Source organism: Gorilla gorilla, chromosome 16 (assembly GCF_029281585.2).
Source record: "Gorilla gorilla gorilla isolate KB3781 chromosome 16, NHGRI_mGorGor1-v2.1_pri, whole genome shotgun sequence".
NCBI lineage: Eukaryota > Metazoa > Chordata > Mammalia > Primates > Hominidae > Gorilla > Gorilla gorilla.
In genome coordinates this window covers 76,514,044-76,534,333 of record NC_073240.2, presented here as the reverse complement: position 1 = coordinate 76,534,333, position 20,290 = coordinate 76,514,044, and the positions used below count along the sequence as shown (strand labels likewise).

Here is a 20,290-nt window from a genome sequence, read left to right as displayed (position 1 = left end):
ACAACCCTCAGCCTGATCACAAGGCAATACAGCCAGTCCCCTGGGCAGCACTCCACCTGTTTTAGAGACAAGAGTGCGTTCTAGGGAGGGATGGATCCACCCAGGGGTCCACAGCTGCCTCTAGCTCCTCCTGCCTGCTGGCACCTTCCACCAGCACAGCCCTCCCCCGAACTTTTGAGGTTCTGTGGAAAATTTGTGCCCACCACGACCTCAGAATCTCATCCAATGGCTCTCAGGAGCAATTAGGGCTCTATCCTTCTCCTGCCCTCCGCCTTTCTGGGATCCAAACAGAAAAAGTCATGCTTGTGTTATCTTAATTGTAAAAGGTTTATCAAGAAAAAAGATTCAAGGAGCAGCATCCAGGAGGAGACCATGACCCCCCCGGGGGCAAGGGGGGCAGTGGTGACACAGGTCAGCACCCCACAGCAAGCTGCTGGACCACACCCTGACCTGGGTGGGGAGGAGGCAGAAACCCCTCGGGGATGTAAACATAGGTCAGAGACAGCACAACCTGACTGCGAGCAGGGGCCCACATTCCAGCGAGGCAGGCAGAGGGCAGGTGGGCACGGAATCCCTCGCATGGCTGGGCAGGCAGGCCCCTGTCTTTTTCCTCTTATGTTTCCCATTGTGCAACAGGAAGGATCTGGGGAAGACAGTGCCACGGAGCCCAAGGACCCTGGGATCCTGGGTTTGGACCTGCTTCGAGTGTGGGGAGTTATTGCTGGTGAACTCAAATATACAGTCACTTTTGAGAGTCTTCTCCAGGAAGGTGTCACCAGGGATCTGGGGCCCAGGGCTTATACCTCAGCACCTTGAGCCCGCGGAGGGGAGGATGCTGCAATGGTCCCCTACCCGAGATAAGCCGAGGGCCCAAAAGTGGAGAGGAGTCAGAGGCCTACAGGAGGGAGATGGCCTGTAGCCCCCTCCTGCAGGGGACAGGGTGATGTACGGACAGCCAGCAACATGGGAGCAAGGGAGATCCCTTCCTACCACACAAGCCAGAATCCCCATGGAAAGCGTACCTAACTTGCTTGGAAAGTAAGGGAGAGAAGAGGGAGATGTTTGCATGCCTCCATAACTTTGCCCATGCTGTTCCTCTCCCCTGAAAGTCCTTCTCCCCCATGTACTGTCTGGCAGGCCCTCGTCATTCTTCAAAACACTGCCCGAATGTTGCCTACTCTATGGAGTCTTCCCTGACCGTGGAATGCTGTGGTCCCTTCTATGAGCTTCCAGAAATCCCTCGCTTAACCATCAGTCATACTGCATTGACTCTGTCTGTGTCTGACCCCGACCTTCACTGAGGACTCCTGAAGAGCAGGCATGTCACAGCCCTGGGTGCCCAGCGTCCGACCCAGGGGTGCAGCAGGCCTCGGTGTTTGCTGAATGGATAAGGCAGCAGTGGCCAGGTGAGCAAGCAAAATAGGCTCTAGGGGAGGCTGAGACCCTGGCCTGACCTTCACTGACTGACCGGCAGCCCAGGCCTTGGCCTCGAGGGCTCCTGACTCTATTCTCACCCCTGCTGTGCCCCACTTCTAAGGAGTGGGGAATTTCCCAGGGGCACCCATGACTCCTTGAAAGCTCCTTCTCCCAGGAGGCAGGACAGGCCGCTTATCTCCCCCACCGCTGACCCCTCCCCCAGCCACTGCTGGTATAGGGAGGTCGGGAAAGTGGGGTACACTGCAGTGACCAGGCCCAGGGGAAGGAGGGGGCCCAGGCAGACGCGGTCAGAGGTTGTCATACATGCGCAGGGTCTTCTCCAGCTGCTGGCCCACCCGCTGGTAGAAGAGGATCTGCTGGCGCAGGTAGTTCTGCATCATGTGCTTGAAGTCGAGCTCACGGCGCTGGTGGAAGTGGTTCATCTCGGCCTGCAGGGCAAAACCCACCACGCGGCAGCGCCTGCGAATGCCGTCTGCCTCGTCCTGCGCCATGCGGCCCTCGTCACTCATGCGTTGGCTCTCCTTCACTTTGGCGAAGGCGCCTGGCATAGGCAGAGCAGAGGACAGCGTGTGAGGGCTCTGATCTCCATGTGCTCCCTGTACCCTTGAGGGCAGACAGCACCCTCATCAGCTCAACTCGGACCTCACTCCTGAGCCCCAGACCCACATTCCAGCCACCTGGGTGTCTCTGCCAGGATGTTACCCAAGCCATCACCCTCAGCACCTCCTAAACCAAGCACATCATCTTCCCTCCAAATTTGCAGTGCCACCAGTAGCCCACATGTGACTAGTCACAGCCCTGCTTGATGGACTATGAATTCAATGAGGATAGAGCCTGTCCTCAACCTCTCTGTGTCCCTGGTACCCAGAACAAGGCCTGGCCCACAGCAGATCCTGATATAGGCCTGCTGAACTGATTCAACCCTGTCCCTCACTGGACTTCTACAACAGCCCCCCCACGTCTCCCTGCCCTCCGCCCCAGCCTCTGACAGGTTCTCTGCAGCATCTAAAGAGGTCTCCCAAGCTGGGCACCTTTCCTGGCTCTCCACTACCTACAGATCGAGGTCCACACCAATCTGCCTGGCCTGGGGGGCCCTCACCTCTGGGAGTTGGCCCCTGCACGCATTCCACACTGACCCCCATGTTCGTCAAACTCACCTGGCTCTTTCCTACCTTCCTACCTCTGCCCCCTGGATTCCTATTCATAATTCATGGCCCCGATCAGGTGCCACTGCTACACTGGAGCCTCTCCCAGTTCCCCTGACAGAATGTCTCTCCCATGTCACCTGTGCCCTGGCTCCCCACCCCCACCCCCATCACACTGCTGATTCTAAAACAACTCTTCAAAGGCCACCTGGTGTATCTCCCAGACATGCACACCCTGTTCCCTCCTCATCCCAGCCCCCAGGGAGCTCGAGGAGGTTGTGTAATAACCAGGTGACAGATCGGGGTGGAGATGAACCTGCGCAGAGGACCCAATTTAGAAGAATCTGAATGAATGAACAAGCAGCTGGTGAATGAATTTCAGTTCTGAATTAAAAGGGACTTGACGAATTCTGCCTTTAAGCCAGTGGGGACAGTTGCTGGGAAGAGAAGGAAGTTTGCCTGTGCCTGGCACTCAGTCGCCGAGGGCTGCAGAGAATCCACCATACAAAGAAGATCAGGAGCAGGGAAGGGTTGGCATAGAGGACAGCACACCCCTGAGCACTGCAAACGCACCCACTACACACAGATAGCAAGCTCAATATCCATGCTTTCCCACTTCTCCTTTAAGGAGGGCTCTTGAGGGCTGTCTAGATGATATTCTCTTCACTCCCTGGCTCAAATTGTCCAGTGCATTCTAAATGCATTCATTGAGCACTTACTGTATATCAGGCCCAGGGCTCTACATGCTGGGAATAACTCTGGATGCCTTTAGAAGGGGCAACATCCATGTTAGTTGATAAGTGCATGGCTAATCGGCTAATAGTAGCATTTCAGGCAAACAGACTCAAGTTCAGAGAGTCTCCAGGGCTGCTCACACAGCGCCTAAAAGAAATCTGCATTCCCCAGCTCCCAGCCCACTCAGTCCTTCTGCCACCTTCCCTGGACCACCTCCTGCACCATCTTAACAGCCCAGCCCTGGGCAGCAGAAGGGGGATCACCCCAAGGCCCACGATAGGACCCAGTAAGAGACTTCAGAGCTAGAAGGGCCCAAAAGATCAGGTGTCCAACCCTCGATTCCACCTCCATCCTACTACTGTACAGAGGAGGCCAAGGCCCTGAGGGGCAGGAACTTGCCCAGGACTCCCAGCCTCTTTCCTGCCTGGTCCTCCACAGCTGGGGGTCGGACACCACTTCTGCTGCAGGGAGCCCATGCCAGGTCCTTCAGGCATATGTGTGGGGCCCCCAGACAATGAACACAGGGATTCAAGAAGGTCCCAAGGAGTAGGAAGAACGGTAAGAAGAAAGGTAGAAAACAGCAGGGTGAAGAAACTGGAGTTAAACTTCCGCAGAAGGAACCCAGCTAAAGGGGAGATACTGAATTAGCCTGGATTCCACCTGCCGAGAAAGTTGGCACAGTGGAAGTGCATCTATAGACTTTTCCTGTCCATGGCCTTAGAGGAAGGAAAGGCCGCTTTTGCTGATGAGGAGCCCAAAGAGTAAGAATGAACCCATTGCAATGGTTAGGTATCCACAGACAGGCAGGAAGCCAGGGATGGGGAGCAAAGGCTGCAGAGGTCGGGGGGAAACAGAGGCCCCACCCTGTTCTCCATTACCCCTCCACCCTGTGACTCAGCTCTGGGGCCAGCACCAGCTAATGCTAATGCACCCCACCCCACAGGCTGGGAGTTAGGGCTCAGGTCTGTCCAGCATCCCCCCTACATTCTACTTAAGACTTAACCTGAGAGCTGAGGACCCAGGGGGACCTCCTGCCTCAGCACTCCTCTTACAGGCTGGGTCCCAAAAATGCAGAAAGGAGGGTTGGAGCCCACCAGCTGCAAGTCCCAGGGATATTCCCTAAGCTCCCACCTCAATCCATCTTGCCCCTGCCTCTTGGAGACAGTTAACATCCACCCCAGGTTGGGGGCAGGAGAGAGCAGGAGGTCTGAGTCCTAGTCCTAGCTGTGTCCTCTCCAGCAAGCCACTGCTCTTGCCTGGGCTCCAGGTCTCCCCACTGCCCAGTGGGACAGGTTGCACTAGATGTGATGCTGTTGACAACCTCTCACACGGTATAGTGCTTTAAGGAGTTTCCACATCTGTAAAATGGGATAATAATAGTACCTGCCCTATAGTATAGTTGAGGCTTAACTGAACTAATATGTACACAGTTCAAAGGAGCGCACCTGAGATAGAATAGAAGCTCCAGATGCTACATGCTATGGCTTGAAAACTGCTTTTCTTTTCTTTTCTTTTTTTTTTTTTTTTTGAGATGGAGTCTTGTTCTGTTGCCCAGGCTGGAGTGCAATGGCTTGATCTCGGCTCACTGCAACCTCCGCCTCCTGGGTTCAAGCAATTCTTCTGCCTCAGCCTCCCAAGTAGCTGGGATTACAGGCACCTGCCACCATGCCTGGCTATTTTTTTGTATTTTTAGTAGAGACAGGGTTTCATTATGTTAGCCAGGCTGGTGTCGAACTCCTGTGATCCGCCCACTTCGGCCTCCCAAAGTGCTGAGATTACAGGATGAGCGGTAGAAGGAAGGCTAGATGATGGCTCAGAACCCAGAGGCTGAACCCACCCATCCCCCAGGCAAGAACTTGTCCCTACAGTGGCCACTTTGCCTTGGCCACGCTGTCCCTATGGCCCCTCCATGGAAGCTCTGTGGTCCTGGGCCTATCTCTAGCCCACAGGACCAGTGAAGGAGCACCCAAGCCTTCCTCCCTCCTCTTTCCCCTTCTGGCTCAGCTCTCCATCCCTGGGGATCCCCTCCCCCATCTGGGAGGGCACAGTGGAAACAGCCTGGGCTGCGGAGCCAGACACACTGGGCTCCAGCTCCTGCTCTGAGGCTCATCTGCATTGCTGCACCTCGTCTGTAAAACGGAAGTGACCACATCGCCCTCCTGACCTGTCATGAGCCTTAGGACCAGCCCCGCTCCTGCTGGCTGTCAAGTTGGGGGTCCATACGTCCCAGATTGCCCTGGACAGTTACTTTCCCCTGTTGTCCCGGGATCACTATTGCTAGGGCCCCCTTTTATGCCCCAAACTGCCCTGGTTAATTATAAGGTTACCCTTCTCTTAGGAGAAGGATTGGGCTACAGGGACTAGGCCCGTGGGAAGACCAGGCTCCTCTCAGCTCCAGCCAGGGTTTATGTCCCATTTTATTTCATTTTATTATTTTTCTGAAAAGCATACAAATTTGTTTAATGTAAGTTTCACATGACATGGAGCCCTCCTAAGGAAATGAAGACCCTCGGGTCCCATTTTACTCACCTAGAGATTGAGGGGAGAAATCTCTCCCAAAGTCATGTCAGATGCAAAGTTTGTCCAAATCCTGGTCTCCTGACTCCCACCTAGGCTTCCACTGTCCTTCCTCCCACACACTCACCACCCATTCAGATGTCCAGACAGGCTGGACAGAATCCTGGGGGCCCAGGACCCAACTGTTCTTCTCTTTTCTTTGAGAAGGGCTCCACCCCTAAGGCCAGCATTAGGACCCCCTCCTTATCACTCCCATTGGGCTGTGGTCCCCAAAGCCTGTCCAGTTCTGTCTCAGTACCCCCTCCCTAACTTGCCCCACACCACAGGCCTGGGAGGAGCAGTGCAGAGCCCAGAACTTAGAGTAAGCCAGAGAGGGCTTGGCCCATTGGGAGGGGTCCTCCCGGGGAGGGAAGGCAGTGGGCTGGCCTCTGCTTCAGGTCAAATGCATCAGCACAGAGGACAGTGGCCTCTGACTCTTAGAAACACCTCAAGTAGAAACTCAGAAATGGCCTATCTCAGCTCTGTCTCTCTGCCCAGGGTCAGAAAGGCTGGTCTGGCTTCCCCACAGCCTGGGAGGCCCTGGTGTCCTTCCTGGGTGTGGGGCTGCCCTAATGTCCTCAGCTCTGCTCTGGGTGGGGGGTCCCCAGCCACTGCATGGCAGCATCTGTTTAATCATTGCATTCCCCCTCCTGCTGCCTGCACAGGAACAAGCCATCTAAGGAGCTGGTTGAACCAGCCTTCCCACTTCTGCTCAGGGAGACACCTGCCCCAGTGGGCCCCCAGCAGGCCTGGCCACCTCCCCTGCCCTACTCCTGCCCCAGTGCTCAGAGCCAGAGCTAAGGTGTCATTCTGTTTCTGAGCCAGACCCTCCCCAGGAGTCCCTTCCCACCCACTCCCTTGAAGGCCTGATGGCTCACTGGGACCCCATTCCCTTGTTTTACAGATCAGGAAACTAAGGCCCAGAGGGGCAAAGGCACTCCCCAGGGACGCACAGCAATCTAGGGGCAGAGCCAAGACTAGCACTCAGGTTTGTGTTTCCTGGAGTTCAGAGTACGAGGAAGAAAGGTAGAGATGAGAAAAAAAAAAAAAAAGAAAGGAGGAGGAAGAGGATATAGCGAGGGGAGAAAGGAGGCTGGGAGCTGGAGAAGTTATAGAAGTCAACCTCTTGGTAAAGGAAAGCAAGGCCAGCTTACCCCAGGCCCTCCCTGGTGGTGGTGGGTGACATGTTTCCTGTTCCCCAGGCTCAGTGCAGAGGTCTGCCTCCTGGCCCCACCCAGAGTCAAAATCCCCACCAAGCCAGGTCTGACCTCAGGGCCCAAGGGCCAGGGAGCCAGCTCCACGCCCTGCAGACGAGTTACCAAGCAGCCCCAGGGAGGATCACACCTCTCTCCTGACATCTGCCCTCCCAGCTGTGCCCAGGACTCAGGCACCTGCTGGGGCAGCCACTGGCTCTCTCCTCAGGGAAGAAGAGAAGCCAGGCTTGGGAAGCAGGAGTTGGATAGGCCATGTGGACAGTGCCCTGGACCCGATTCCGCACCCCTGGCCCAGCCAGAGTGCCCCTGTGTGACCCAGGATGAGTCATTTCCCCGGCAGTTCCTTGACAGCCCCAGCAGTAACAGGCAGAGGCCCATCCTGTCCCTCCCCCACAGAGGGGGTCATGAGAACTGAAAACATGGCTAGGCTTGGGAAGTGGCCAACACGGACGTGTCCTTGGGGAGGTGGCAGGAGGAAGGGACAGTCCCAGCCAGGCCACAGGCTGTGCAACCACTCTTCTGTGGACACTAGCTCCTTCATCTGCAAAATGGGGACAGGGATCTTCCTGCACACAGACAAGACGCTCATAGAGAGAATACACAGTGGTGAGTAGCTTCCAAAGCTGCAAAGGTGGGGAGGTTAACTTGCAAGGAGCACAAGACAGGCCCCCACTCTGAGCTCTTGTTATCTGGGTTGGGTCTGTGTCTCCCAAGGGCCTACCGGCTCCTCAAGGGCAAGGCCTGGGGCCTGGTCATCTATGTGTTCTCAGAACCCAGCATGACACCATGCATGATGGGTAAACGAGATGCAAACAGAGAAAATGAATGAACTGACAAGAAGGTAAATATCAAGCTCCATGAGGACAGAGATCAGGCCTGTGCACAATATCCCTGCACCTAGAAGCACATTTGCCACAGACACAGAGTTGATATTCAACACGTTTGTTTGTTTGTTTGTTTGTTTGTTTGTTTGTTTTAGAGACAGGGTCTCACTCTGTCACCCAGGCTGGAGTGCAGTGGCACAATCGGGCTCACTGTAGTCTCAACCTCCTGGGCCCAAGTGATCCTTCTACTTCAACCTCCCAAAGTGCTGAGATTACAAGCGTAAGCCACCGTGCCCAGCCCAACACATTTGTTAAATGAATGATTGAGACAGAGAAATAAAGACAAGTTGCTCCATTCTATCCAGGCCATCCCCATCTCCCCAGGGCCCAGCAGAGAGCCAGACTCAGGATGAGTTTCCTGCCTGCACTGGGCCTTACCTTTTTGTAGATGGATGATGTCAGGGAAGTTGGAGAGCAGGCCCTGGTAGAGAGACAGTGTGTCCAGCATCTGGAAGAGGTCATTCTTGGGCTGCTCAGCAAACATCTCCCCGATGGCTTCATAGGTACGGCCCGTGTGAGAAATGGCACTGTTGAGGGCCTCAGAGCAAAAGGGGGGGTCCATCTGGAAGGAATGACTGATGGCCTGGAAGGCACTGCCCAGCTTCTGGAATTCCTTGCGGAAGCCCCCCACATGTTTACGCACCAGCTCTGATGCCACAGTGCTGAGCTGCAGGACGCTGTCATCCATCTTCTTACTGAAGGCCTTGAAAGTGTCCACGCGATCTTCCACGTCCTGCAGGTCCTGGTGCTCAGTGGGGATCTGGAAGGTGAGCAGGAAGCTGGCACCCACCATCTCATCCTTCTCCGCCCGGCGTTTGCCCATCTTCCACTGCTTGTCATCCAGGCAGCTGAGGAAATGCTGGAAGCCTTCGTACTGGGAGAGCACAGGGTGGCTGGTCATGTGGTCCATCCAGAGGATGAGTCTCCGCTTCCGCTTTTCGATGAAGTCCTCCTCGAAGCGGCCAGTGGCCTGCTTCTCAGGCAGGTGGGGCACCGAGATGACAGTGAACTTGTGTAGCAGGCGGTTATAGAGCCAGTCAAAGTGTTTGTAGCGCCGGTAGACAGGTGAGGCAGCATGGGTGGGTGTGAGCTTGTAGGAGATGTAGCTTTTGATGCCCTTGAATTTGGTCTGTTTTGTGGGGTCCTCCACAGAGCAGGCAAATGGGTGGGGGTTGGCCTTCCACTGGGGGCCACGAGGGCCCATTTCAATGGAGTATGTCTCAGCGATCTTGGCCATCATGGGCACATCACCCAGGATGAAGGCCTCCACTCCAGAACGCACAAAGCATGAGAAACGGTTGAGGTTACGGCCCACCACACTGCCTCGCTTGGCAGATGCCAGGCTGTCCTGCCGCTCCAGTGGTGGCTTGGGCCGGAAGGCCATGTGCTGGCTGGGGTAGGCACCAGGGTAGGAGAGGTTGAGGGGAGGGTGCCCGTTGGTGCCCAGCCCACCAGCCCGTGGCTCCTCCACCACTGTGCATCCGTCGTCCCAGTCATCCCAGTCATCATCATCATCCTCCTCGAAGCTACCCTGGTTTGAGAGGAAGCCACTGCCCCCACCACTCCTAGCTGGGCTGGCCACACTGGGGCTGTTGTACAAGCTCACCTGGGCTCCGGGAGAGCCTGCAGGGCTGCTAGAGTAGTCAGCATGGTTGGTGCTGATGCCAGAACGGACGATCTCCACATAAGAGGCAGGAAAGAGCCCTGTCTCCCCACGGCTGTTCTGGCCCTGCAGCCAGCCATCCAGTGAGGTCTCGCTAAAGATGACCAGGTCCTCATCCTGCTGGATGCTGATTTCCTCCTTGTTCTCACTGTGAAAGTCATAGAGGGCTCGGCCTTTCAGTGCCATGACTGGGCTGGGTGGTATAGAAAGATGGGAAGGAGAGGGTCCTGCCCAGACCGAGGATGCTCACAAGGCAGTCCAAGAATGCACTCGCAGCTGAATGGCGCTTACACAGTTCAATCTCCCAGGTCCTAAGGTGGGGTCTCAGCACCCACAGATGCTGTCCAGTCTCCCGCTCTTCAAAGCAATGTACATGGCCCAGAAACTGCCCTATCAGGTCTCCAGGCACATGCTTGTGAGCAGGGAGGGCTCATGTCCACAGTCTCCTCCTCCCTTAGCAGCCTCTGGGGGGTTAGAGGGGAGTCTCTCCTAACTCCTACTCCCAGAAGAAAAGTCAAGTGACCTGGAGAAATCTGCCCTGCGAGGGGAAAAATTCGACACTTTCTACTGGAACAACGTTCTAAAATAGAAGAGACTCACTCTGAAACCACCATTCCAGAAACCCGGGCAGGGCTCGGCTGTCCCTCTGGCTCCCAGATTCTTTTGGCGGCTCTCGCTTTGGGAGGCTCTAACATTCCTCTGCAGATCTGCCCCTTCCTCCTTCCTCCTCTTGCTCCTGGGCCACTGGGTTTTCAGAAATCCGGAAAATCCAAGAGGGGCAAGGAGAAAAGCAGCAGCCGCCTGAATCGAGTCCAAGGGTGGATGTGTCCGGCTTCACAACGAGCCAGGCCGGGAAAACAAGGACTGAGGCTTACACAACAGGCCGCCAACTTTTCGACCCCGGCTGCGCAGCCGGAGCCCCCGCCGGCTCGGGCGCCCTCTCCCCGCCCCAGAAGTGGCCAGCCCCAACCCCGGAGGAAGGAGGGGGCGCGACGAGGCTGTCGGGCGACTTCTAGCCACTCGCTGAGTGGTCTCTTTTGTTTGCCTAATTCCTCAGCAGTTTCTGAGCCTGACGCTGACCCTGCTCTGAATCCCAGGAACCCCGTCCAAAGGTAACCCCAGCAGAAACCGGTTCCTCACCCGGGACTTACGACCCCCGATCACCACCCTCGCGTGCACGCACACACTCAACAGTTTGGAGTTTGGAGAGTGAGCTCCGGCGAGCAGATGACGCGGCCAGCCGTCTGTCCGTCCGTCCTCCTCTCCGCCCTGCGGGGCCCGGCCAGTGGGGGGCGGGCTGCGCCCCCAGCCTGCCTTCCCCGGCGCTCACAGACCCTCTGCTCCGCCAGCGAGAAGGCAGCTCCAAAACAAAAAGGCGATTCCGGGAGGTGGCGTCCTGAGGAAGGAGGGGATCGCCAAAGGGGAGGGGAGGGGTGGGGAGAGGGAGGAGGGAGGGGGAAGCAGGCTGGAGAATCGGGCAAACTCCGCTGCACTTCCGTGCGTCCCGGCGGGGCAGGGACGGCCAGCTCCGCCCTCCCGCGGGCCCGGGGCGCTGCAGCCGAGCCCCCGCCTACTCCTCCGCGCGGCTTCCCAGCTGGCCAGCGCCCTCGCTCGCTGGCGCTCAGTCCCGGAGGCGAGAGGGAGGAAACGACCCGGGAACGAGGGGGCCCGAGAGCCTCCGGGGCTGGTCCCTGGGACCGCCACCTCCCCTCCTCTCCCTCCGCCTGTCCGCCCTCGCCGGGAGACACCTCACGCCCCCGTGGTTGGAGCGCCCGGCGGGGGAGCTTGCCAGCTGCCGCTGCCTCGCTTCCTGGACTCCGTCATCCTCCTGCCTTTTCCGTGACGCAAATGGAGTAAAACTCCGAAAGTTTGCAAAGCGTGGGGCTGCAAGGAACACCGCGCCAGAGCCAGGATCTGGAGATCGGGGTGGCGGGCGGGGGGGGGGGTGGTGCGTGGAAAGCCGCCGCGCCAGCTGGGGTTGGGGAGCAGAGTCGCGGACTCGCCTTCCCACCTTCCCATTCCCCACTCCTGCTCCGCAGGGACGGGTCGTGGCGCAGCTCAGAGATTGTTTTCCGGAGGAACAGAAACGGCCTGCGCGTTCCAGGCGTCTGACCTAAGATACCGAGAGCTGCGGGTGCAGCACCCTAGCCAGACAGGGCGACCCTGCCCTGGGCGACTAGCTTGGAAGGAGGAAAAGACACTACTCTACATCTGCAGCGACAGTGAACAAGTCTAGGTGCCACCCGGTTCCGTGTTGCTTAGTACAGCAGCGGGGACTGGATGTTCTGTGCTAGCCAGCGGCAGCAAGGAGAGAAGTGGTCAGGTAGAGAATCTTCGAGAAGAGGCAAGTGGGATCTGACCCTCGGTCAGCATATCGGGAACACTTTGGGCATTGATTCTGCTAGGCACTGTGCTGGGCACTGGGGACTATCCTGGGGGGCTTACAGTCCACCCTCTCTTGTCTTTAATCAATCCATTCCGTCTCAGTCATTCATTCAGCCAAGTCATGCACTCAAGAAACATTAACTGAGTACCTACTCTGCACCAGGCCCCTGAGCTACAAAGACAAATAAGACATTATCCTTATTTTCCAAAAGCTCAGATATGTTGTGACAAGTAGACAAATGCTCCCTGCCCAGTGTGACTAGTTAGTGCCATGAAAAGTGCACATGAGGGTACTTACCCCAGCCTGGGTACAGCAAGGATCAAGGAAAGCTTCCTGAAGGTGGAAGTGCCTAAGATGAGGCAAAGGCTTCAGGAGGACTCCCTTTCCTGGCTATACCCTGGAGTCTTGTCTACCCTGTCTAGCTAGATCTTCCCTTCATTCTCTCCCTAGTCACTTATTGCAGATTAACTGGTACAAGGTAGTTCTGCTAAAGATGGATACCTTTGGCTGTTTTGAGGGACATGGTTCCCAGACCTCTGGCTCCAAAACCCAGTTTCACTGGTTCAGTGAGTGGACCCGACTCCCTTTGCAGGTCTGGCATTTGACCAGAATAAAGGCCTATGTACAAACCCCAGAAGGCTAGGTATTAATCTGCACAGAGAAATAAAACTGTCAAGCAGAACCGAATTTCTGCATCAATAGATCAAGGCAGTTTGGGCTACCCCTTGGGAAGCCCAGTTACCAGAAAGTTAGCTCAGTGAGTCTGGAACCCCCAAGAGGGGAAAGGGTATGAGGAGTCTCTCAGTCAAGTAACCTTAAAACCTTGCTTCCTGTCATGGGGCAGCCTTCATTCTAAAGACAGTTCGTCCTAGCATCTCTAAGACAGAATATACGTTTTCCCCACGTGCTTTTAGGACCCCCCCTTCCCTGTGATCTATCTTCTGTCCACATAGCCTTTCTCCAAACTGAGTTTAACAATAGCATCAGGGCCGGGTGCAGTGGCTCACACCTGTAATCCCAGCACTTTGGGAGGCCAAGGCAGGTGGATCACTTGAGCTCAGGAGTTCGAGACCAGCTTGGCCAACATGGCGAAACCCCATCTCTACTAAAAATACAAAAAATTAGCTGGGCGTGATGGTGCATGCCTGTAATCCCAGCTACTCAGGAGGCTGAGGTAGAAGAATTGCTTGAACCCAGGAGGCAGAGGTTGCAGTGAGCCGAGATTGTGCCACTGCACTCTAGCCTGGTGATAGAGCAAGACTCCCATCTCAAAAAAAAAAAAAAAAAAAAAAAATCATCAGCCAGGTGAGGTGGCCAGGAGTCAGAGGCTGCAGTGAGCCAAGATGGTGCCATTGTATATGTCATTATACTCCAGCCTGGGGGACAGATCGAGACCCTGTCTCACAAAAAAAAAAAAAAAAGCAAAAAAAAGCATCTACTTCCTTAGTGCTTGCTGAGTGATGGACACTACAGTAAACGCTTTACCTTTATTAGTTTACTTAATACAATTGGGATTTCTGTTCACCCAATAGGGTCCCCCTCCAGCCCAACCTCCCCGAGGCGTCCTCAGCCACCACCCTTGACAGACTTTAGTTGGTTCCCAAACACTCAGTCACACATTTACAGACCAGCCATTTTGGATTTACTCCCACATGTGTTCTAGGCGGGTTTTTTGTAACTCTCAGGAGCCACCCTTATTTCCAGGTTCTTGGGAGGAACTCACTCTTCAGCCTCACTGAGATTTCCAGAACCTGTATCTTCCCATTCCCTCCCCTCCAGGGACCTTCTTCAGTCCTAGGGGAAACAGGCCATGTTAGCAGTCTCAGGAAACTGCACTAACCCTTGTGATCTCCCTATACCCTGCCCATTCCTATGGAAACAATCCCTTTAGTCAAGTCTCACATTATTCTTTTTTTCTTTTCTGTTTTTTTTTTTTTTTTTTTTTTTTTTTTTTGAGACAGGGTCTCACTCTGTTGCCCAGGCTGGAATACAGTGGCACAATCACAGCTCACTGCAGCTTCAACCTCCCTGGGCTCAGGTGATCCTCCCCACCTCAGCCTCCCAAGTAGCTGGAACTACAGGCACCCGCCACCACACCCAGCCAACTTTTGTATTTTTGTATAGGGGGCTTTTCACTATGTTGCCCAGGCTGATCTCAAACTCCTGGGCTCAAGCAATCCTTCTGGCTCGGTCTCTCAAAGTGCTGGGATTACAAGCATGAGCCACCACCCCCAGCCTCTCACGTTATTCTCACTGGGGTGCGTTCTGTCTTTCCTGCTGGGACCCTGATTCATACACAGGAAACAGCATCCATCCCTCATCCAAGCATCCAATTTCCATCCTTTAGGAAAGGAAACAGCAAGGGAGAACTGTGCCCAGTGGTTTTCAGGCTGACTCTGCTGGTGGCAGCCTGCAGGACACACTGGACTATTACTGTAGGAATGCAGACAAAAGATGATGAGGGCCTGACATAGGGCAGGGGTAACAGGCTGGAGAGACAAAAATCTGGGAGAGCTTTTGGAGGTAGAATAGACTGGAAAAGCAACCAATAAGCTACAGCTATTGAGTGAAGTATCAACCCACATGTTAAAAAAGATTTTTTTTGAGGCCGGGCATGGTGGCTCATGCCTGTAATCCCAGCACTTTGGGAGGCTGAGGTGGGCGGATCACGAGGTCAAGAGGTCGAGACCATCCTGGGCAACATGGTGAAACCCCGTCTCTACTAAAAATACAAAAATTAGCTAGGCATGGTGGTGTGTGCCTGTAGTCCCAGCTACTCAGGAGGCTGAGGCAGGAGAATCGCTTGAACCCGGGAGGCAAAGGTTGCAGTGAGCCGAGATTGCACCCGCCACTGCGCTCCAGCCTAGCGACAGAGCAAGACTCCATCTCAAAATTTTTTTTGACTCCACTTTCCCCACCAGCTATTGCCCCATTCCTCTGCTCACTTTTGCAGCAAAATTCCTTGAAATAGCTGTCTATACTAAGTGCGTCCAATTTTTTTTCTCCTGTTCTCTCTTTAAATCCCTCTGGCCAATCTTTTACTCCCACACTCCACTGAACTATTCTTGTCAAGGTCATCAATAGCCTTGGTGTTGCTGGACCCTAATGGTTATTCTCAGTCCTTCTCTTATTTAGCCTTTTGGTAGCATTTGACCTGGTTGATCACTCCTTCCTCCTGGATACATTTTCTTCATTTGCATTGGAGAGAATATACTCTCATGGTATTTCTTCCACCTCACTGGTTCATCCTCTTCTCTCCAATAATTCTTTTTTTTTTTTTCTTTTTTGAGACAGAGTCTTGCTCTGTCACCTAGGCTGGAGTACAGTGGTGCGATCTCGGCTCACTGCAACCTCCGCCTCCCAGGTTCAAGCAATTCTCCTGCCTCAGCCTCCCAAGTAGCTGGGATTACAGGCGCCCGCCACCACGCCCGGCTAACTTTTTGTATTTTTAGTAGAGATGGGATTTCACCGTGTTAATCAAGCTGGTCTCGATCTCCTGACCTCATGATCCACCTGCCTCAGCCTCCCAAAGTGCTGGGATTACAGGCATGAGCCACAGCGCCCAGCAAGCCTCCAATAATTCTTAACGTTAGAGTAACAACAGTAGAGTTGTCCTCTTGTCTTTTGTATCCATAGGCACTCCTTTGGTGATCTCATCCAGCCAAATGACTTCAAATACCACTCATTCTAGTAATGCCCAATTTTTTAAATCTCCAGCCCTTTTTAAAAAAGCTCTTAACTCATATATCTATTTCTCCTTGACATCTCCCCTCAGAAGTCTAATGGATGCCTCCAACCCAAAATGTCCAAAATTGAATTTCTGAGCCGGGCATGGTGGCTTATGCTTGTAATCCCAGCACTTTGGGAGCCTGAGGTAGCAGGATCGCTTGAGCCCAGGAGTTCAACACCAGCCATGACAACATAGTGAGACCCCATCTCTACAAAAAATTTAAAAATTAGTGGCCAGGTGCAGTGGCTCACGTCTATAATCCCAGCACTTTGGGAGGCCGAGGGTGGGCGGATCACCTGAGGTCAGAAGTTCGAGACCAGCCTAGCCAACATGGCGAAACCCCGTCTCTACTAAAAATACAAAAATTAGCTGGGCGTGGTGGCAGGCGCCTGTAATCCCAGCTACTTGAGAGGCTGAGGCAGGGATAATCGCTTGAACCTGAGAGGCGGAGGTTGCAGTGAGCTGACATCGTGCCATTGCACTCCAGCCTGGGCAAGACTCTGTCTCAAATAATAATAATAATAAAATAAAAAATAAAAATTAGCTGGGCATGGTGGCATGTGCCTGTAGTCCCAGCTACTCAAGAGGATTGCTTGAGGCTGGAAGGTTGAGGCTGCAGTGAGCCTTGGTCGTACCACTGCACTCCAGCCTGGGCAACAGTGTGAGACCCTATCTCAAAAACAAAAACAAACAAAAAACATAAGTGTCAATCCTTTGCTCAGAACCCCGAAGTATCTGCCTCTCAACATAAAAGCCAAAGTCTTTTCAAGGGACTACAAGCTCTTTAACCTCTTTCTCTCCTCCTTGCCCACTCTGCTCCAGCCAAGATAGCTTTCTTACTCTTCTGACATGCCAGGCACATTCCTGCCTTAAGGCATTTCCACTGTTTCCTCTTCCTGAAATGTTCTCCCCCCTAGATATCCACACATGGCCTAACCCCTATAGAATATCACCTTCTCAATAAGACCTACTCTGGGGCCGGGTGCAGTGGCTCATGCCTGTAATCCCAGCACTTTGGGAGGCCAAAGTGGGTGGATTACAAGGTCAGGAGATGGAGACCATCCTGGCTAACACGGTGAAACCTCGTCTCTACTAAAAATACAAAAAATTAGCCAGGTGTGGTGGCAGGTGCCTGCAGTCCCAGCTACTCAGGAGGCTGAGGCAGGAGAATAGCTTGAACCCAGGAGGTGGAGGTTGCAGTGAGCCAAGATCAGACCACTGCACTCCAGCCTGGGCGACAGAGCAAGACTCCATCTCCAAAAAAAAAAAAAGAAAAAATCAATTAGATTAAAAAAAAACAAACGATCTGTATTAGCTTTCTGTTTGTTTTAGAGACAGGATCTTGTTCTGTTGCCCAAGCTGGAGTGCAGTAGTGTGATCATGGCTCACTGCATCCTTGAACTTCCGGCTTCAAGGGATCCTCCCCCCTCTTACCCCGAAACCCTCACCAGTAGCTGGGACTATAGGTGCTGCCACCATGCCTGGCTAATTTTTTTTTTTTTTTTTTTTGTCCATAGGGACTGAGTCTTACTATGTTGCCCAGGCTGGTCTTGAACTCCTGGCCTCCAGTGATCCTCCCACCTTGGCCTCCCAGTGTTGGGATTACAGGCATGAGCCACCATGCCTAGCCTGGTGATGTTTTCTTAAACTGGCTAAGTTCATGAGTATTTATTATACTTTATAATTTACATATTATTTTCCAGATATCGAATATTATATATATATATATCTTTTTGAGACAGGGTCTGGCTCTGTTGTGCAAGCTGGGGTGCAGTGGCACCATTGTAGCTCAATGCAGCCTACAAGCCCTGGGCTCAAATGATCCTTCCCCCTCAGCCTCCCAGGTAGTCAGGACTACAGGCGCGCACCACCATGCTGGGCTAATTCTTTAAGATTTTTTACAGAGGTGGGATCTCGCTTCTTTTTTCTTTTTTCTTTTTTTTTTTGCCTAGGTTGGTCTTGAACTCCTGGCCTCAAATGATCCTCCCACCTCAGCCTCCCAAAGTGCTGGGATTACAGGCATGTGCCACCGCGCCCAACCCCCAAATATTGTATTGTAAAAGACAATGAAAAGCATACAAAACAAAAATGATCAGTGAGAAGCTAGGTGGCGTCAAATGCCCGGGCAAAAAGGGGTTAGGTCTGCAGCGCTACACTCAGATGTAACTTACAGATGCAACTAGCGGAAACAGCATTAAATTTGTTAACTCAATGCTTGGTGGCCAGAAATTCATGTCAGGATAATTCATTTGAGCACAGACTAAAGGGTTTGGACTTGTAGTTATAGTCCAAGTTTCTCAAACTTGCTGGGTTTTATGAATCATCTGACACTTTAGTTAATAATATAGATTTCCAGGCGACTCCCTTACAGATCCCTTTTCTGTGGGCCTAGGAAGCAGCCAATCAGTATTTCATGGGTTCGGTGCCACCTATCCCAACTTGACAATGAGAGATCGCTCTGCCTGCCAGGTGAAGGACCTGACGCTGGCGGGCGGCGGGGACTACCAGGTCAGCCCCAGGACAGCCGGCTCCGGCAAGCTCCCACAAGGCATGGCAGGAGCCCAGTGCAAGTTAGCACAGTAAACCCAATCAACAAGCCGCAGTCACCCCTCTTCCCCAGAAATGGCCTCTTCAGCTCTTGCAGGGGAGACTCTGAAAGTCCCCAAAGGACAGAAGTCTAGGAGGAAATGATTGCCGCAGAAAGGGATACAGTCTTCGCTACTAAAAACCGCGCGGAGCCGCCTAAGGACCCGCTCCCAACCACCCACCTCCGGTGCTTCCACCCCCTACCTCGCAAACGCGAAGAAAAGAAGAAACGCGAGATCCCAGTGCAGAGGCGTGGTCCCACCCTGGCCAATGGGAAGTGAGGGCGTGACTTTAAGTCTTTCTTTCATTGGCCCAGGGTCCCAGGCAGTCCAGGTCTTGGTGCGCCGCGGCGGAAATCGCGCGGACGCCAGAACGCGCTCTCAGCTTCGGGTGCTGCCGCTGCGGCTGCCGCCATCATGGTGCGGAAGCTTAAGTTCCACGAGCAGAAGCTGCTGAAGCAGGTGGACTTCCTGAACTGGGAGGTCACCGACCACAACCTGCACGAGCTGCGCGTGCTGCGGCGTTACCGGCTGCAGCGGCGGGAGGACTACACGCGCTACAACCAGCTGAGCCGTGCCGTGCGTGAGCTGGCGCGGCGCCTGCGCGACCTGCCCGAACGCGACCAGTTCCGCGTGCGCGCTTCGGCCGCGCTGCTGGACAAGCTGTATGCTCTCGGCTTGGTGCCCACGCGCGGTTCGCTGGAGCTCTGCGACTTCGTCACGGCCTCGTCCTTCTGCCGCCGCCGCCTCCCCACCGTGCTCCTCAAGCTGCGCATGGCGCAGCACCTTCAGGCTGCCGTGGCCTTTGTGGAGCAAGGGCACGTACGCGTGGGCCCTGACGTGGTTACCGACCCCGCCTTCCTTGTCACGCGCAGCATGGAGGACTTTGTCACTTGGGTGGACTCGTCCAAGATCAAGCGGCACGTGCTGGAGTACAATGAGGAGCGCGATGACTTCGATCTGGAAGCCTAGCGGATCTCCCACTTTGCATGGTTGTCTTTTACAGATGGGAAAACTGAGGCCTGATGCTGGAGATTCTATGAGGGTGCTCTCCTGAAGGGTATCAGACGGTCGTAGGTTCTTAAGAATTTGATTCATCAGTGCAGGCCATGCATAGAGCCACGGGAGGTGCGTCCTTGTTTTCCAGGGAATGTTCTTAGAACTTGGACTACTGATTATTAATTGACTGTGCCTTGGGAAACAGTGGGAAGTAACTTGGTGCTGCACTGGGGTATTGTTGGCTTCTTGTGTTGGAAACTTTGTAATGTAAAAGGAAAAACTGGAAATCCCCACGCCCTGTTTCCCTTTATCGTCTTGTGGTTGGACTGGTTCAATTCGTTTAACTCGAATTCTTGCTCCTGGCCGTGGTTAAGCTGTGTACAGATGATGGAGAGTTTGGCCTCAAGTTTTTATAAACTGAGCGAGACTAGTGTTCAGGATCTCCTCCCTTGTTTAAATGTCAATAAATGCCCCAACTGCTTTGTAAGTGCAACTTTTTAATCTATCTGGTTTTCTTTTTTTCTCTAGAGACGGAGTCTTGCTCTGTCACCCAGGCTGGAGTGCAGTGGCGCGATCTCCGCTCACTGCAACCTCCGCCTCCCGGGTTCAAGCAGTTTTCCTGCCTCAGCCTCCCGAGTAGCTAGGAGTATAGGCGCCCGCCACCGCGCCCGGCTAATTTTTGTGGTTTTAGTAGAGTCAGGGTTTCACCATGTTGGCCAGGCTGGTCTGGAACTCCGGAACTCGTGATCCGCCCGCCTCGGCCTCCCAAAGTGCTGGGATTACAGGCATGAGCAAACTGCGCCCAGCCTCTGGTTTTCTTACATAGAGTCATATTTATACGTCCCAGGAGCCCAGAGAAGAATAGAGTCAGCAGCGAGTGACCTGCCTGTGGATTAGATGTGCAACAGGGCCACATGTGGAGGATGCAGGATGTTGTACAGGATTGGGCAAATTTG

At 54.0% G+C, this 20,290-nt stretch overlaps 2 protein-coding genes across 4 annotated transcripts; one reads left to right on the top strand and one right to left on the bottom strand.

Moving 5' to 3' along the window:
• Positions 1 to 303: 303 nt before the first annotated feature.
• Positions 304 to 19,165, bottom strand: SNX33 (sorting nexin 33). Of its 3 annotated transcripts, none has more exons than XM_019010731.4 (3): positions 18,541 to 19,165; positions 8,350 to 10,172; positions 304 to 1,978 (listed from the first exon to the last, which is right to left on the bottom strand). In XM_019010731.4, exons 2-3 carry the CDS (start codon positions 9,818 to 9,820, stop codon positions 1,725 to 1,727), a joined length of 1,725 nt encoding a protein of 574 aa, XP_018866276.2. In that variant the 5' UTR covers positions 9,821 to 10,172; positions 18,541 to 19,165; the 3' UTR covers positions 304 to 1,724. The 3 variants fall into 3 exon arrangements, with proteins under 3 accessions (XP_018866276.2, XP_063555119.1, XP_063555120.1); XM_063699049.1 differs by having other exon boundaries at positions 8,350 to 11,030; positions 18,541 to 19,111; XM_063699050.1 differs by lacking the exon at positions 18,541 to 19,165 and adding an exon at positions 10,775 to 15,354.
• Positions 18,753 to 19,827, top strand: IMP3 (IMP U3 small nucleolar ribonucleoprotein 3). Its single transcript, XM_004056553.4, has one exon. It carries the CDS (start codon positions 18,753 to 18,755, stop codon positions 19,305 to 19,307), a length of 555 nt encoding a protein of 184 aa, XP_004056601.1. The 3' UTR covers positions 19,308 to 19,827.
• The last annotated feature ends 463 nt before the right edge of the window (positions 19,828 to 20,290 follow it).

What these genes read in the sequence shown, in the direction of transcription:
- SNX33 (XM_019010731.4), bottom strand. Translation starts at nt 9,820, where the DNA reads ATGGCACTGAAAGGCCGAGCCCTCTATGACTTTCACAGTGAGAACAAG. An exon ending in CATCATCCATCTACAAAAAG is followed by an intron (nt 1,979 to 8,349) that starts GTAAGGCCCAGT and finishes TGCCTATGCCAG; the next exon opens with GCGCCTTCGCCAAAGTGAAG.
- IMP3 (XM_004056553.4), top strand. Translation starts at nt 18,753, where the DNA reads ATGGTGCGGAAGCTTAAGTTCCACGAGCAGAAGCTGCTGAAGCAGGTG.